This window comes from Empidonax traillii, unplaced genomic scaffold (assembly GCF_003031625.1).
Source record: "Empidonax traillii isolate 1590-97213 ecotype Southwest subspecies unplaced genomic scaffold, ASM303162v1 scaffold5:size3517227, whole genome shotgun sequence".
NCBI lineage: Eukaryota > Metazoa > Chordata > Aves > Passeriformes > Tyrannidae > Empidonax > Empidonax traillii.
In genome coordinates, this window is record NW_020955198.1 from 1,039,980 (window position 1) to 1,057,682 (window position 17,703).

At 57.3% G+C, this 17,703-nt stretch overlaps 1 protein-coding gene across 2 annotated transcripts in view; it reads left to right on the forward strand.

Moving 5' to 3' along the window:
• Positions 1–17,445, forward strand: part of NHEJ1 (non-homologous end joining factor 1) — a 44,421-nt gene extending 26,976 nt beyond the window's left edge. Inside the window, exons 6-8 of one of the 2 annotated variants that reach the window (XM_027879053.1) lie at positions 16,238–16,355; positions 16,604–16,707; positions 16,999–17,195. In XM_027879053.1, the coding sequence (XP_027734854.1) occupies positions 16,238–16,355; positions 16,604–16,707; positions 16,999–17,079 (303 nt within the window). In that variant the 3' untranslated portion in view covers positions 17,080–17,195. Of the gene's footprint in view, positions 1–16,237; positions 16,356–16,603; positions 16,708–16,998 lie in introns of both variants that reach the window. The other variant, XM_027879043.1, reaches the window with a different exon arrangement.
• The last annotated feature ends 258 nt before the right edge of the window (positions 17,446–17,703 follow it).

Here is a 17,703-nt window from a genome sequence, read left to right on the forward strand (position 1 = left end):
GAGAGGAAGGGGCAGGGGTGATGGGGACACCCCTCCTGCAGTGGGTCTCCAGGCATCTGGCTCAGCTTGCTCCTGGCCAGCTCTCTAATAGCTCCCCAGCTTTCCTTTCTAATGAGGCTCTAATTGGAAGCCGGTTGTGCTTCCCTTCCCCTCCTCTCAGAGCTCTCCAGTCCCAGTGCTGCAGGGTGATTAAGCTGAGGTTTTGGGTTTTTTTAATATGGCAGAATTATTTTGGAAGGGCCAGGATCGTTACATGACGGGCTTCTTGAAAAACCCCAGGCTTCGCCTTTCAGACAAGGCCTTTTCAAGTGGTTTTGCACAGTACACGTCTCTGGGCAGCGACCGTCTCGAACAGTTACTGTTAATTATAGATGCCTCTTTCCCGCTCGCCCATTACTCAAAGGATTTTTGTGTGTTTTAACAGTGTTTTACATCAGTCTGAATAAGACTCTATTCAGTCTTTCCGAGGGCTGGAACTTGGGCATCCCCTGCTGTATGTGTCGTGCTCTCCTCCCTGCATCCCTGGGGCCGGGGCCAGGCAGCTGACATGGGCACAAGCCTTTCTCTCGCTGCCCAGCTGGTGCATGCACTTCTCTTGGTGCAGGAGTTGTGCCTGCTGCATGCACACACTCTTTGCACCCCTCCCCTGGCAATGTATGGCCATGGGTCTGCATGCTCAGCTCCCTGGTGCTTAATCCATCTGCTGAATCCACCCTCCGTCATCCTTCTTGTATGCTGAGCTGTGCTGCCTACTGGTGCATGCTCAGACGGACCATGAGCCCATTGCCATGGCATCCTCGTTGCCCAAGGATTCAGGATCAATGACAGCTCCGGGCACAATGACCTCATCCTGGTCTCCTCAGGATGTGCAGGATCATCTTCTCCTTGGTGAGTCCCAGGCCAGTGTGTTTCCCTTGCATTGAAACAGTGGCTGAGGCTGTTCCCCACATCTTCCTTCATTTGCCTCCTATTCAACAGTAAATTGTTGTGCTAATATCATCGAGAAATGCTCTTGCCTCCCATGCCACCCCATTTGTACCCTCTGCCTGCAAAAGCCACTGTTTATTCCAGTTTGCCTCTCGTGTTTTACCATAGGTGTAGGCTAGAAGAAGAGCTTGCATCTTCTCCCATGACAGCTAAGCTGGTGTATTCATACCCAGGGAAACATCTTGTCCTAAGTATTTTCTCATTCCCACTGTAAACCCCAGTATATTCATCTGGGCATTCTGGCCCCTTTGGAGTGCTCTTGTGGGTTTGAGAGGGGTGATTTCCCCTCTGCAGAGCGGTGCTGTGCCTTTTCTCCAGCAGCAGGCTACTGGTGTTTCTGCAGTTCCCGAAGCCTTCCCAGATGCAGGAACAAGCCCTGAGCTGTGGGTCCCCCTTCAAAGATGGGAACTGCCACCCAGGATGTGCTAAGTGCTCTGCAGAGGGGGCACAGACTCATGGGCTGAGCCACCTGCCCAAGTCCTGGGCGTCTGGAGCTTGGCAGCGGGTACCAGACAGTGAGGCTCTAGTCAGTGCAAAGGTTTGGAAGGGTTGGAAGATAAGGAGCAGCTTCAGAACTGCTCTGCTGACCAATTTCACAAGGCCAGAGGTGACAAGAGCTTCCCCTGGGTGCTCCAGGGCTGTCTGTGAGCTGCTGGCTGCTCCCCCGAGGAACCACAAGTTGGGGGGAAAAAGTGGATCCTCATGCCAACCATCCATCTTCCTTCAGGCTGGAGTGGGAACTTTGGGGAGGGTGGGGGGCAGCTGGGGGGCACAGTGGCACTGTTTGAGGAGAGTCCCATTGGGGGAAGGTGAGGATGCACTTCGTTTTGGCAGCTCTGCAGCCCTCACCTCCTCCACCTCAGCGTATAGGGCACTGTGGTCAGGCCCATTTATAAAGCTGGTAAATATATTGGCAGAGTTTGTGTCCCCTCCAAAGGTCAATATTTGTGCAGAGTTTAATTTTAACTTAAGAAGCAGTTGTTTGCAGAGGCTGCCCTGTGTTTGTGTGTGTGTGTGTGTGTGTGCGCGCGCACGTGTGTGTGCTTCCCTATCGATCGATGCCTGTGGGGAGGTGTGTGAGTGGCTTGTGTGTGTGCACTGACTCACTGGGGTACAGAAGGGGTTGGAGATGGTTCCTGCCCCCGGAGATGCTCCAGATGCAGGGGCATCCAGAGGCACAAGGTCCAGGGTCTGTAGACGAGTCTATAAATGCAACCCATAAACCTCTCTGGGAGGTGATGGCGGGCAACATGTGCCCCATGAGGCTCTGAACAGCGGCCGATGGGGATGGTGGCTTTCCCAGCCTGTTCTGACTGGTGCCCTGGGCTTGTTGCAGGCAGCTCTGCAGCCACATAGTCCCTGGCCTTGCCCCTCCTGAACCCTTGTGGCTTTTGTGGCTCTCACTCATGTCCTGGCAACATGGGTCTCCAATCTGAGCATGTTGTTCAGGCTGGTTTCAGGACTCTTCCAGTATCACTGCCCATGGGGTTTTATACCCCACATCCACCCTACCACCCTGCCGTGTAAGGCAGACCTGCATCCCACATGCACCTGCAACACCTCACTGAGGCTGGTGGCTCATCTTTGGGAGTTCTAGAGCGGAAGTGCCCCTGTGGTGTCAGGGAAGAGTGGAGAGGTGCTGGCAGGGAAGAGTGGGGAGGTGCTGGCCTGGTCTGTGCCCAGGCACCTGAGGCTTCTGTTTCTGCTGCTCCCAAAGCTCTTCTAGCTGATACTTTGGGCTGTGCTTTACTCAAGGGTAGCCACATCTTCCCATCTGGGCTTGGAGACAGGCTGTGCCACTCACCCACCCCATAGTGTCTCACCCCTTGGAATAGAGGCTGTGATTTCTCAGGTACCTGCGGTGTATATCAGCATCCTAGGGCAGGACAGGACAACAAGTTGGATCCAATACCTTCCCCCAGCCCATCTTGCCGACAGTACAGTACTTGTTGTCTGTGGGAAAATGGGAGAATAACAGTGGGCACGGCTCTGGTTGCAGTAGTTTTTTCAGCAGCTTAGAGGCAGGAAGTGAGGGATGCAGCTAAAGGAGAAACAGGACGGCTAGGACAGAGCCCACCATCCCTGGAGCACAGCTGCTGGGGCTCCGTGTTTTGCAGCCCGCCTTGTGGGCACTGAGGTTTGGTTTCCTTCTCTCTGGTCTTTTCCTCTTCCTCGCCAGGCCCCGGGGCTGCCGACTGACCTCAAAGGGAAAAGTGGGCTGCGAGGGACAGCGGCAGGGATGGGCAGGGGTAAACACGGGGCTGGGGCTGGCTAGGCAGTGGGAGATGGAGGTGAAGTCATGCCGTGACGTCAGCCCTGTGGCTTTGGGGACAGCCGTGGTTAGGCTGCTCAAGGAGAGGCGGCTGTTTTCCTGCAGCTCCGCCGCTTGCTCCTGGTGCCCGTCTAGCTTATAAACTTTAATGGCCAGTTTAAAAGGTTCCTGCCATGGGTACCCTCTTGCCAGTTTTAGGTTTTTAATTTGGAAACTTTCCTCTCTGTGGTCAGGGAAGGAAGGACTTGAGTCCACTCAGGACCAGACATCAGGACATGTGGGTGCCAAAGACACGGTCCAGAAGGACTCTGCTGTCGTCACTGATGTCGGGAGAGGGTTGGCCATGCATGGGGCAGACAGGCTGGAGGAGCCCCCTGGTCCCCTCCCGCTGCCCACATATTGATGGAATAAATATAGCTCCTCCTTGGCCTCTGCCTGGGGGAGCACTGGCAGCTGCCACCTGCTCCCTATCATCACAGTCCTACCCTCAGGGTCACCATTGCTCTAGGATGTATGGGCAGCATCCTCACCCTGCAGCCCTTGGAAGACACTGGGAGCCCCTGAACCTGTGCTTACAGGGGTGAGGAGACCTGGGGCTACAGCCACGTTTGCTCTTCCAGGTGTTGGCAGAGCTGGGGTTAGACACACACCTGGGTCAGAGCTGGGATTATATGCAGTTGTGCTGGGATTATATGCAGTTGTGCCTGGATGCACTGCTTGGCAGGAGAAGAGGATGTGGGGACAGTGCTGTGGGAGACAATGAGGGCATATCACTGCTGCTCTTCATCCTCTTCCTTGCTTCCCAGATTTCCCAAAGCTTTGGCAGCCCCCATGAGGTGTGTGTTGGCAGAATCACATTTCAATAGTGTAAGCTCAGCTCTCCTCTGCCTGCAGAGACTTGAGAAGCCCTCGCAAATACCCAGGAATTGCTGGGTACTGGGGCACAGAGCTGAGGCCTGATCCCTCCCATGCAGCAAGGAAAACAGCCTACAAGCTTGAGGGGAGCCTCCCCAGAGCATTTCCACTCAGCCCTAGAGAGAGCAAGGACACCTTCCCCCACCCCAGCTGCAGCCACCACCCCAGGTGGGGTCTGGCTCCAAGGAGTGACCATGGCTTGGCTGGGTCTCTCCTTGTCACCAGACAGGTATGGCAGGGCTTGTCCATATGTTCCTGCTACATATGCTGGTTGACTGACGTTGCTGCGTGTGAGCTGGTCCTTCCTGAGCAGAATGAGGTGTCCATGCTGTGAGTCCCTGTGATGGGCTGGGTCAGAGCCCAACTTGGAGCATCTTAGCCATCAGGAGGGTCCAGGCTGGGGGCTTGGGAAGCTGCATGGCAGACAGGACAGCTGGCTTGGCAAAAGTCTGCACCCCAGGGGTTGAACTCCCCCAGGGTGGGCACCCAGAGCACTATAAAAAGCACATGAAGCCAGAGGAGCAGAGGAGTGGCCCTGGTTTACCAGCACTTTCATACCATGGCTTTCAAGTGGTTCCCTTGCCTCTTCCCCATGAACCAGTGGCACATCTGCACCCAGCCGTCTGCCCCCAGTGCCGTGCCACGTGCTCTGTGGCCACTGGAACTGGTGCCACGTGCCAGCCCTGGAGCAGTTCTGCCTTTGCCAGCCCTGTAATTGATTCCTGCTCTCCTGAATGGGTGGAGGCTGCAGATGTGCAGCCTAGTAGGAGGCAGTGGGCTGTGGATACTGCCTCCAGGAGCCAGCCTGGGCAGGGCGAGGAGCAGCCCAGTCCTTGCCTTGGCTCCAATATCTACTTGGAGAGACACCTTTTGAGCATCTAGGTGGTTGGAGAGGTTCTCTCCCAGCCTCAGCTCCTGGAGGCAGAGCATTCAAGGGAACTCTACAACCCCACTTTGGCGCTACTGGCAGAGCAGGGGTTCTTGGGGAGCAAAGAAACAGCTCCCTGAGTATCACTGTGTGTCTGCTGATGACAAGGTCATGTTTTGAGGTGATGGCAGCTGATGGCAGTGCAGAGGTGGGCTCTAGAGGTCCCCTGTTATTTCCCTAAGGCTGCAGAAAGACCTGGCCGTGATGATGGCAGGAGTTTAAGTTGATGAGGATTTTGTAGCCTAGTGCCATATAGGAGACAATATATTGGAGCACGTTGTTATGGATAAGGTTAAACATAAACCATTTTTTAGACTGGAAGGTGATGGTGGTCCAGGAGAGAGGGCCTGCAAGCAGGTGAGTTTTGACATGAGCACAGGGCAACTGGAAGCAGGGACCCTTGGTGCCTTGTTTTCCAGTGCTGCTGATGACAGATAGTGCTGCATGGAAGAAAACACCTAGAAAAAAAGGGAGGAAATTGGTGAAGCTTTTAAAAAACCCTGTATTTAGCCAAAGGGCACGGTTTTGCTGTCTGGAGATGGCAAGGAGTGGGTGAGCCCTTCAGAGCAAGGCAAGCATGAATGGAAAGAGTGGTTTGATGAGTGGGCAGGGGTCTGGAAAAAGCGTTGGTTACCAAAGCTGAGGAGGTCTTTGCCCACAGGGGAGTGGTAAGGCTTGGAACATCTCTCCCAGCACAGGCTGCAATCCCTGCCCTTGAAAGTGAGGAGCAACGCGGGCTGCAGTAGCTGAACGTGGCAGGACAGAGATGAAGGGGGCTGCAGCAGCAAGGGTAATCTACTTGCCCAGGTAGAGGGGCACAGCATGGGGCAGGGTTGGAGGCTTCCCCGGGTGGAGGACTGCAGCATGAGGCAGGGGCAAGGCCATGGCTCCCAGCTCCCCCAGCCCTCTGTGTCCCCCTTAGGCAGCACCACAGGGACCCCATCCTTTTCTCCAAGGGCTGAGAGGGCGAAGGTGCCCTGACAGAGTGTTTTATTAGCAGCAGGTGCCTGAAATCCAACCGTGGTGGAGCAGTAATCCCTCCACTCACCTGGAGATGAACCCAGCTTGAGGGACATGGCTGTGCAGGGTCAGGCCCCGCTGGTGCTGGGGTTACCCCAGCCATAACCAGAGTGTCTCCCTGGCAGCCTGATGGGCTGGTCCTCCCATGGGCGACAGGCGCGTAATGCCTGATTTCACAGCACTGGTGTTTTCTGTTTGCTTGTGGCAATGATCTCTCCTGCCCTTCCAGCTCCAGCCCCTGGCCATGTGTGGCAGCTCCCAGACCTGCCTTCAGAGATGGGGCAGGAGCGTCTCTGCTCTTGCCCTGCAGCCAGCCCTGGAGCTTTGCAAATGCCATGGCAGTGCCATGGCTGGGAACAAGCCCCACACAGAAGAAGAGGAGGAAGGCAGAGACTCCCTTTCTCTCAGATGCTGAGGTGGTCCATGAGATGGGCAAAGGTCCCTGGGCTGTCTGCAACAAAGCAAGGGGATGTACGTGAGGGAGAGAGGAACAGGAGAGGTCCATACAGGAAGGGTCTCCCTTCTGCTGTCCACAGCCCTGCTCCCAAAGTGCTCTTTGCTGTGTCCAGCTTCTTCCAGCAAAGCCATGTCTGGGAGGAGGAGCTGTAGGGCCAGATGCTGCCCAGCAGCCCCCTGCCCTCAGTGCCTCCAGGCACAGGACTGGGGGTGGTTTGGGAGCAGATAAGCAATGATGTCCTGTGGCATGGCTGGCAGCCTAGTGCAGCTAGTGCTGGGGGGAGGCAGAGCAGGGTCTGTGGCACCCTGGCAAGCACCAGCCTTGGACTTGCAGGAGCACTCTATCTGCATCTCACTATTGCATGGCACTGTGCCCAAGCTGAGAATACTCATCACCTCATTGTGGGGTGCACAGCCACGACTGGCCCTCTCTGTCCCTGCAGTCTTGCCCTCTCCCAAAGTCCTGCTTTCTGCTCGTCTCACTGGACCCAGGCTTTGTTGGCTGAGCTTATTTAGCTTTGACAAAGTTTATAGCACTGGAATGCAGAATGGCTGCTGGCCTCCCTCCAGCCTAAACATCTCCACCCCACAGTGCGACAGGCGCTGATAAGGGTGAGTGCTGCAGCGGGCAGGTATCTCGTGCCCAGCCCGCGACCTTACAAGCCACCCGACCTTGGAGGTTGTCATTTATCTCTCGTGTGTGAGTGTGTGCGCACGCGAGTTGTCTCCCATAACCAAGAAATGTTCTCCTCATCTCTGGTTTTCTCTCTGGGCCAAACCCACATGCACGTTGCCCGAAACCGACTCCGAACAGAGTCCTTTGATGAGCAGGGCTTAAATATATATTTGGCATTCCAGCGGCAGCATGCCGAGCCTGGCCGAGGGTGTGAAAGTGTTTGCTTGACAAACTCCGGGGGCTCTCGCCTCTCTGCTGGCTCTGGGGATTCGCAGGAGAGAAATATCAAGGAATTTTTCACCTCTCTGTTTTGTTTTGTGCTTTTATTTTGTTTTCCTTCTGCCGGTGCATTTTTAGCTCTGGTGAAAAGTGCCTGATTGACAGTCACAGACACTGAATCCCCTCTCTTCACTGAGACAGGGACAGCAGGAGCAAACATCCCACCCAGGCCCAGGAGAGAGAGGGAACAGCCTTGAGAGAATTGTATTGACCCTGAGGGCTCCCATCTCCTCTCCCCTGTCCCTGTCCCCTCCGTGAGCCCAGTGCTGTCATGGATGGATTTGGGTACCAGCAGGATGGAGAATGCCCCACATCCTAGATGTCCCAGGCTGTGGTCTGCTCAGAGTTGGCCCTTCTGCAAAGACCTTCTCTCTGCTGAAGTCAGGCAGTTTCAGTCACAGGGTCCTTTGTCACCACTCAGCTGGCCCCAAAGAGCCCCAGCACCACACCGAAGACATCCATGCCCGTTGCTTCACTACGGATTTCCCAGCCAGTGTCCCTATGTGCCATGGCACCAACTTGGGGTGCACGCTGGCCCCCCAGGCACCTTTGGGATTGCAGAGGGGTCTTGTCACCTTGCGCCTATGGGAAATGGGGAGGGGAAGCCCAGGGCAGTGGCTTTGGTTTCAGAGCCCATGTCTGCAATGCCTGCCAGAGCAGAGTAAGAACCTGGCTGGCTCTTGGGGATTGGGCTGCAGGGGTTGCATTTGTGTGTTCCCAGCTGTCCCCAGCGTAATCCCTCATGAAAGAGAACCCCCTGCCCTGCTGCATCCCCACTGTCTGGTGGAAGCACTGCCTGGCCCTAAATCACCTACCACTCCTAGCCTGATGGATTACCATGGAAATGGGGGTGTTGCACCCCAGATCAGCAGAGAGAAAGGGTCTGGGGTCTGAGGGGCAGGGTACAGACTCTGGAGGCTGCACAGTAGGGATTAGGATGCTAGTAGTCTACGGGGATAGTCTTGATGCCCAGGGACAGCAGGGCAGAGGTTGGTACCATTTTGCAGAGAGGGATTGGGCTGCTGTGAATCGCAGATGGTGAGAAAGGGATAGAGAGGGATTGTGGAGCTGGGTTGGAGATCCTGGAGGGCCGTGGGGTTGGGGGCACTCTTTATTCCCAGGGCAAGGGCAGGCTTGGCTTGGGCTACCCGAAGTTTCCTTCCTGGCCCACTGAAGAATTGCTGGCTTGTCTGAAGATCACTGACGGATCATGGACTTGTGGATTTCCTGGGCAGTGAGTCTCTTTCATGTGGCCGCTTGAAAACTCTCATGACATCACCAGGGGCTGCTCCTCCTGGAGACAAACCCAGTGCTTTTTAGGGTTTTGCCTTCCCCCTCTCCCCAGCCTGTGTGTTTTGGCTAGGGGGGACCTGGGGAACCACGTCCAAGAGCAGCCGCTCTGGCAGGGAGATGGTGCATGGGGCTGGGGAGCAGGGAGAGGGCAGTGTGTCCCCCCCGGTACTGAATAAACATGGGCTGGCCAGGGCTGGAGGGGGCTTTTCCAGGCGGGACCACACCCCGGGGGGCTATTTTTTGCTATGAATGAAGGGGCTGTGTGCTCGCAGGGCTGGCTGGCCTCCTGCTGCTGCTGCTATGCACAGAGAGCTTGCCTGACACTCAATCCTGGTGTCTGGCTGGGGACCAACATCTGCACTGAGCACAGCTGGGCACTGCCTGAGGGACACCTGGGTAGGAACAGCTGGGCACTGCCTGGGGGGACACCTGGGCACCTGGTACAGCTGGGCACAGGGACACCACAGGGACACCAGCAAACTGCTATGCCTGGGAAACACAGTCTGTCACAGAGCACGGGGAAGTGATGGTGACTCAGTGGCTGTGCCAGGGGCAGTGCCAGGGCTGCTGGAGCATGTTGGACCCAACCCTGCTGGGGCCATGTGCCTGGGAACCTGCCTGAAGCAGCCCAGTGGTGAGCCCTGCTGCCCCCCCTGCCCCACATAGAAGTGCTTCCTGCTGCAGTTTTGGGTGATGATGGGGCAGCATCTCCAGGGACTGCCCCTCTGGCTGTGCCCATGCTTGGGAGGAACTGCAAAGCCGCAAGGGTGGAGCAGCTGCCTCCTGCTAAACCTGGTCCTGAACGCACCCAGATTCTCCCCAAAGCCCCTAATCCCACCTGGCTCAGCCCCAGCTTCCTCCCTGGGCCTTGTTAGCTCAGCTAATCCCTTGTGTGCCAGGTTTAGGGATGCACTGGGTGCAGCATCCCCATGGTTGTCAGGCACGTGTCCCTCTGTCACCCCCAGATTTTGTTTCTCAAGGGGTCTGAGGGCTGTTTTACCAACCTCCAGCCCTGACCCACACTCTTGCTGCCTTTCCAAACTCCAGTGCCCCATAGGTCCCAGGGGTTAGCCGCGAGTGTTTGTGCCCTTGAATGAGTGACCTGTCCTTGCCGGGTGGAGACGAAGTGCTGGATCCCACCCCTCACTGTTCCTTATCGCCACACAGCATCCTTATGATTCACCAGGTGTGGCTCCCTTTCCGTCACCCCACTTTGCAGGAAGTTTCCTGGCCAGCCCCCCATGAGCTCTGTGCAATAATAACAAGCTGGGATGAGCTGGCTGGCCTTCCTGAGCAACCCTACAATAACAGACCAGTGCAATGTGTCCAGCTTTCCTGGGCAGACAATAATAAACCCGCATGAGCTGGCACACTTTGCAGAGTAACCCTACAATAATAAGCCTGGATGATGTGTCCATATTCACCAAGTCAACCTAAAATAACAAGGCAGTATGAGCCACCCAACTTCATCACAGATAAGAGGGGTCCCGAGCTGTTCCCCTGGGACAGGAGGCACACTGGCCACCAGATCTCCACATCCTCTGCTCCTGACCGTGGAGAAGACAGCCGGTGTCAGTGATGGGCAGGTTGATGCCCGTAGGTGCCATCAGCCTGTGCCTCTGCCTTCCTGGAAGCCAGCAGCTAGTCCTCACTAGTTCTGGCATGCTGGGACCTGCTCTTCAGGGAATCCTCCTTGTCCAACTCCCTTGCCAAACCAGCACCCAGTGCCAGCTTCTCTAGCGGCTTTCCTGCTATTGCCCCATGGGCTGCTGGACAGGAGGACAGGTGCCCATGGTCAGGCTGGATGTCGGAGTGCCACCAGCAGCTGCCACCAGACCCTGAACAGTAAGGCCCAGCATCTTCCAGTGTCACCCGGGGGGGGGAGGCAAGGCTAGTGCTGGATGCTACCCTTTTTCAGGGAGTTTGTTGGCACTTGGGCAGTGGGAGGGCTTGGTTGCCCATGGATTTGCTGGACATCGTGGCAGGATGGCCTCTTTCCAAATGGCATGTGGGAGGGACCACGACCACTGGGGGCTGGAACACCTTACCCCCCACGAGCCCTCTGCCAAGTCCTAGGGCCTGGAAGGCTGGTCCTCACGTGACTGGGGAGAAGATGCTGCAACCTCCTGCCCTACCTCTGCACTGCCCCGACCCTCCTTTCTCTGGGATTTATCCCTGGGAGTTGGAAGCAGGAGCGGGTGGGCAGGGCAAGGGCAGGACGCCCCCAGCATCAATGCATGGGGGGGGACCAGCATCACATCAGCGTGGCGGCAGCACAATGCAGAGCCTCGCTGCCACCACGCCCCTCTGCTCAGTGTCTGCGAGAACGGCTATAACCCAAGCCACAAAAACAGCACGAGGAGAAAGAAAAGGGTATTGAGCGGCAGGGCTGCTGCGGTCGCCGGCCAGCATAGACTGCTGGTTGTTAAGCGTGTGCCTCGTTTGCAAAGGCTGCCTTGATGAAGTGTGAGACAGCACTTACGGAGGGACGAGGGCAGGCATTCTCGCTCCATCTTCCACTCACAGTGCCGGCCTTTATGTGCCTGACATTTGCTTGTTGGAAAGGCCCCTAAAATCAGGGGGAAAGGAAAACATTGCCTGCAGCAGGGCCAGAGCGGTGCTGGGAGGAGTGCTGTGCTGTCCTGTGCTGTGCTGGGCTGGGCTGGGCTGCACTGGGCTGGGTCAGGCTGGGATGCTGCCTGTCCTGGCCTCACCACCCTCTCTTCCCCGGGGTGACCCCTTCACCTCTCAGCAGCTCTCTGGTTGCCTTCCCCTACCGGCACCGCCGCTTCCTGCCAGGTGTGCTCAGCCTGGCTGCCTGCCTGTGAAGTCCTGGCCATCCTGCCCGTGCCTGCTCCAAGGGCGGGTTGGCAGCACTGCCAGCTCTCTTAGCTGCTGCTGCTGCTGCTTGTCCCCTGGGGCTGCGTGGAAGGGGACAGTGATAGTGCAAGGTCAGAGCTGGTCCTTTAGCCACCTGCTGCTGGGTATGCAGTGCCCCAAGGACTGCTGAAGGCTGGGATGAGTGTGTGCAAGCACATCTAAGAGCTGGAGGAGCTGGGAGAGGGCATCAGTGGTCAATATAGGGCATCTTGGGGTGCCTGGAGCGAGCTTGGCCCCAGGAAGAGGGATCATTGCCCCAACAGGGAGCTGGGGCAAGAAACCGGACTTATGTGGCCTGCTCCATCCCAGGGGGTTAAGCCCTGCCTTTCTCTGCCCTTGATCCCAGCTGGAAGGGAACAGTTCAACCCTCTCCATCTATTTTCCTGCAGATAGATTCTACTGGGTTCCCTTGGTCCAGTGCTACTGGCAGAGGCTGGTTGAGCATCTCTCTGGATCCCATAGTGGATGCCTCGCCAGCCTGACTGACACTGGCACAACCATGGGCAGAGATGCCCAGCACAGATCCAGCAAGCCATGCCAGCCCCATTCCCAGGAGCATGCACAAAGCTCATGGCTGAAGAGAGCGCCAAGGGCGGCCTGGCCACAAGGCACAGGAATGCTCCAGTCATGGAGCTCTTCCCCTGTCCTCCATGGATTGATGCAGCATCCCAGACTTTGGCCATGCCAGTGTGGTGGCAGCCATTCCCATTGCTGGAGAGCCAGTCTGCCATTCCTGGACTGCCACTCCACCACGCCGCTTCCATGGAGCCCTCTGGCAGGGGCAGCCTGGGGAAGCCATGCCCCCCCTTGGCCCACACCCCTTGGCTCCTGGCCCCGGTAGGAATTATTAAGTGTGCCCCTGTGGAGCATGTGCTGAGGCTGGCCACGGGAATGTGGGCAGATCTGACATACAAGCCACAGCAGCCAGGCTGTAATTTCCAAACAGGCCCCATTTGCTCTGTTTTCCAGTTAAAAATATATTAAAAAATAGGAATGTGGGATTCGTCGTGAAGAATGTTGGTAACCGCTTCGAATGTCTGGTGTGATAATGAAAGGGTCAGTCCCCAGCTTTGAGCATGACCGATTTAGACTCTGGTGCTTGGCACTAGTTTGGGGGCCCAGCACAGTCCAGTCTGCCTGCAAATCCATCCTGGGCTAGGGAAAAGTGATGCATCTGTGTTGGTGGTGTGGTGCTGTTCTGGGTAACGTGTCCCTCCTGCTCATGCTGTCAAGAGGACATCCAAAATGCCATCTCTTATGGCCTCTTGAGAAGGAAATCTGCGCAGGGGTGGGTGAAGGCAGCATGCCATAGAGATAGATGCCATGCCCTGCCCACCACTGCCTTTTCACAGTGGGGTTTAGCCTCATGGCAGAGCCCTCTTGGGATGGGGTTCATTGAGTGAGGCTGCAGCCAAGCTGCCCCTGAGCTGCCCCTCCACACTGTGGGGCTCTCAGTGAGCACAGCTTGCTCCTGGCACAAGGTCAGGCACCTGCCCCCCCTTCGCCAGGCACTCCTCCTGGCTGGGCTAATCACAGTTCAGGGTGTCCTGCAGAGCCTCCCATGCCACTACCACAGCCTTGAGTCCCTCCTGATACTGGGGCATCCCACTCGGCCTTGTGGCCAGGTAGTCATAACAGGCAGCACAAGCCATGCCAGCTCCCCAGGCAACGCTCCCCAGTGCCTGGCAAACCCCAGGAGCAACCCGGACAGCACTCCCCCAGCTGCCAGCTCTCTGCCTGTGCCGCTCCCCAGACCTCAGGCGTCATGTTTATCCTGGAGATGGGTAATCAGGGAAAAACAATTCACCAGAGGCCAAGCCTGATGTTGCAGCGAGGACAAGTTTGTCTGCAGCGGGGTTCAGCTTTGGGATGTGCTGGAGCAGTGGGGCAAGGAGGAAAGAGAAAATCATAAGTAGTCAGGGTTTGTCCCCCATCCAGCCCCTTCCAGGGACACCTCGCTGTCCCTCTCAGCCTCCGGGGCCATCAGGTGGCCAGTGGCTGGCACAACACGCTCTGCTCCCTGCTGAGTCACAGCTCTGCAGGGAAACGCTTCCAGCTCTGGTTATAACCCATTTCCCTCCGGGGCTGTGAAGTGCAGCCTCCCCGTCCCGCCGCGGGCCAGCTCCGGCCGCCCCATGGCCCTGAGCCCGCGGGCTCCAGCCGCCGGGAAGGGCAGTGGCAGGAAGTGGCCGCTGACTCCCAAATTCCACCCTGGGCTTGCTGGAGCTAAGCCCTTCCCGCGGGCATGGGCAGCAGGTGCCCTGCACCTGCAGACCCCTGTGCCATCGCAGATACCCATGTCTCCCAGGGGTGCTGGGCACCCTTCTTCCAGCGCCTCCCCAGGGTGTCACTTCAGTGGGTACGTTGGTGCTGGTCTTGGGGACACCGGGTGGCTGCAAGGATGGTTTGTCCCATCCCCAGGGACACCATTGGGACACCACTGTGCTGGCTTTGGGCAACTGGGGCTGAGCTCTGAGCGAGCAGCTGCCCTGCCCAGATCCTTGCCTGAATGCTGTGAAGAGGAACAGACTGAGCAGCCCTGGGGCTCGAGTCACATCCCAGGTGCCATCCTGGATGGTTTGGAGCAGAGGGGGGTGGGCAGCCCCCTACACCTGCATGCATAGCTTGCCCCATTGCCCTGGCATTCTCCGAGGGCCCATTGTTGGCAGGGAGAGGGGGTGGGCACCAGAATAGTGGCATCCAGGGCTGTCTGGCTCTGCAGGGGACTCTCCTGCCCTCCCGGGGCACTGACCCACGCAACACTATCTAGTACACTTTGCTCACTTCACTGCCATTCCTGGCTTTCCTGGGAGCTGCTGTTTGCTTTTCTCTGAATTATGACTCCAGCTTGTGCCTTTGATCTGGGCTGTGTCGGCCACCCGTTGCCAGCCCCTCTCCTGCCTTTGAAGTGCAGTTGCCTTCCCAGCCTCAGATGCTGCTTTTGCAACCTTGGGTGCAACCCTGGCCCCATGGGTGAGACACCAAGGGCAAGAGCATCCCCGGGGTGTCTGAGGTGCTCAGCATCCCTCCTTCTCCCTGGAACCTTCTGATGGGCCAGCACATCTCATAGCTTGGAGGCTGGGCAGTGAGGCATTGAGAGGTGTGCTTGCCCAGTGGCAACCTAGGGATGCTGGCAGGGTGCTGGGACCAGAGTATCGCTCCCTCCTGTGGCAATGGGCAGGGACAGAGGAGGTGACCTGTGTTTGCCTGGCCAGTGCCATGCATATCCTGCAGCTAAGGGGCCTTTCATGCCCACAACTCCGGCAGAAGGGATGAGACCTGCACAGGAGGTGTCCTTCTGGGCACCAGCCAACTCATCCTGGCATCAGCCCTGTCCTCCCACCTGTCTGGCAGGGAGCAACCAGAGAAGAGATCAGCTTACCCAGTCTGCCACTGGGAAGCTGGGGTCAGGCTTTGGACTTCGGCCTTGAGTGGGTCTGAGTGTCCCCATCCCCTCCCCACTCCCCTGGCCCAGAGAGGATCCTGCCTTATCTGTTACACTTTGTTCTCCTGCTGTCTGGGTGTGGAGCAGGGCAGAGATTAGTGTGCAGACCTTTGACACACACACACACACACACACACACACACACGCTGCCACACAACCAGCCACGCGTGCACCCCCAGCCACGCTCCCCTGCACACCACTGCACATACAGTCCCCATGCACGTCAGCATGCTCACACTCACCTGCATGTGCACGCCCACACTGTGCCCCACACACCCCCCACAGCCACCCCCTCCAGGGCACACACGCATTTCCCCATCCTTGTACTTGTTTGTTTGCCCTCTGTGAGCTGTGTTATGTTCCCAGTGGAGTGTGGCACTTTCCCGGCCTGCCAGCTAAGGCATGTGCATCGGCATGGCCCAGTGGGTAAAGGTGCCATCAGGCAGGCAGGGGGGGTGGGCAGGAGGAGGGAGGCTTCCCTGTGTCAAGTCTGGAAGGAATAAGAATGTTTGCAGGGAGGCAGGAGCTGTTCTGGCAGACTGGAAGCAAACCTGGGCACCCCTCATCTCACTTGTCACATTGCCCTCACTTGCCATGGGGCCACTGGAGATGTCTTGTGCTGCACACATAGGTGTGCTGGAGGCTGTGGTGACAGGCAAGGACTACCTGTTCCCACCTCTTGCCAAGGTGCTGCCCCTACCCAAGGCTCCCTGTCTATGTCTGCAAGCTGCAGTGCCTGCTGCTTCAGCCAGGGAAGCCAGAGCACTTCCAGTTAGATCTTATCTCTGGCATTTCATGAATGACTCGGGAAGGCAACCCAGTGGCGGAGCAGGCATGTAGGTGTGTGCACACACGTGTGTGTGCGCGTGTGTGTGCGCACAGCTGGGGAGCAGCCACATCCTACCCAGTGCCAGAGTTCCTGCAGGCTGTGCTGTTCCTGCAAGCTGTGTCCCTGGGATGAAAGAGATGGAGCCTGACGGGCAGAGGGAGGCACAGCCCCTTCTTTGCCCCCCAGCAGCACCACGGCAGGGTGACCTGGCAGGTGATTTCCTGGCAGGGTGATGGTGCCTCTGCTCTCTCCCGCAGAGCCTGCCCAAGATCTTCGGTGCGGGAGAAGGGCAGGCATTTGCCTCTGCTCTGCAGCAGCTCTACACGGCAGTGACACAGCAGGAGGTCAAGCAGGCTCGGAAACGGCAGTGCTCAGGTGAGGAGCCTCTTGGCTACAGGATGGAGAGGACTTGAAGCAGTTGTCCCCCATACAGCTGAGCCCCATATCTCTGGGAAGGGGAGTGTGGCCTCAGGTGTAGTTCACCCCATGCAACAGTCTCTCCTTTTGATTTTCCCCCATGGGCAGAGCTCCCCCACCCAAGCACAATTCCGGGAGTGGGTATGGGCAATGCCCCATGCTCCCTCATCTCAATTCAAAATTGCATCTTTTTCTGCTGGTACCAGAGAACGACGCAGACCTTGTGTCCACTGCAGAAATCACAGGGGACCCCCATTCACCTCCTCCATTCCAGGAGGATGAAACAACATCTTACAGTGAGAGAACCACGGTGAGTGCAGCTCTATAAACACCCTCTCTGTACCAACAGCGGGATGGGGCCTGTACATCATTTCCCACCTCACATTCAAGCCCTGTGCTCCTGCAGGATGGGCGGGGGGCCTCAGCTTGGTTCCTAGCCCATCCTACCCTATGCACCCTGACTGGGGAGTGTGTGATTGCACACGTGTGTGGTTTGCACTCCCACAACAGGGATGATGGGAGTGTCACTGCTTGCACACGTGCATGACCCCTGACATTGCCTTCTGAGGGGACACTGACCCTACCTTCTCTTTGCTTGCAGCCAGCCTCCTCCCCAGCTCAGAAGCCTCGGCTGCCTGCAGCCAAGGCCAAGACAAAGAAGGCAAAGGGGCTCTTCAGCTGAAAGGTTGCTGCCATCCCTCCCCGATGGTCTCTGCTCCCCCCAGCATCTGAGAAAGAGAGTGCAGGGCACCCATGCATCCTCTACCTCTTTTCCTGTATCTCCTGGTGAACCCTGGGTGAGGTCATGATCCCCTCCTGAGATGTCTCCAGCTGAGGAGATGGAGCTCCTTTCTTCAACAGTGCCTCAGGAAACAGCTTTTCTTTTCTGGTGCAGAGCTTGCCCAAGCTTCTTCTCATGGCAAAGCCAGTGCTGGACCTGGGGAAAGCAGGAGGGATGCTGCCAATGGGTGTGGAACAGCCAGGGCTCTGGCAGAGCTGTAGGATTTGACTGTTCTTATGTGGGTTTTCAATAAAGGGCTGTGTCTGGGTGAGATTCTCTCTCCTGCTCTGTCCCACTGGGCCCAAAGTGTCCAGGAAGGGGTGCAACCCCTGGTGCTGAGGCCAGTCCTGCTGTCCCAGGGGCTTGCAGCAGTTCTGGACGGAGGGGAGGTGACAGCAGCTCACTGCCGTGGTGTGGGACGGCAGCTCCCAAACCATGCTGTACCTCAGGTGGACTGGGGCATGCACAAGAGAACACCCAGACCGTGGGGGCACAGCATGCTGAGGAGGCTGGAGTCCATGTTCT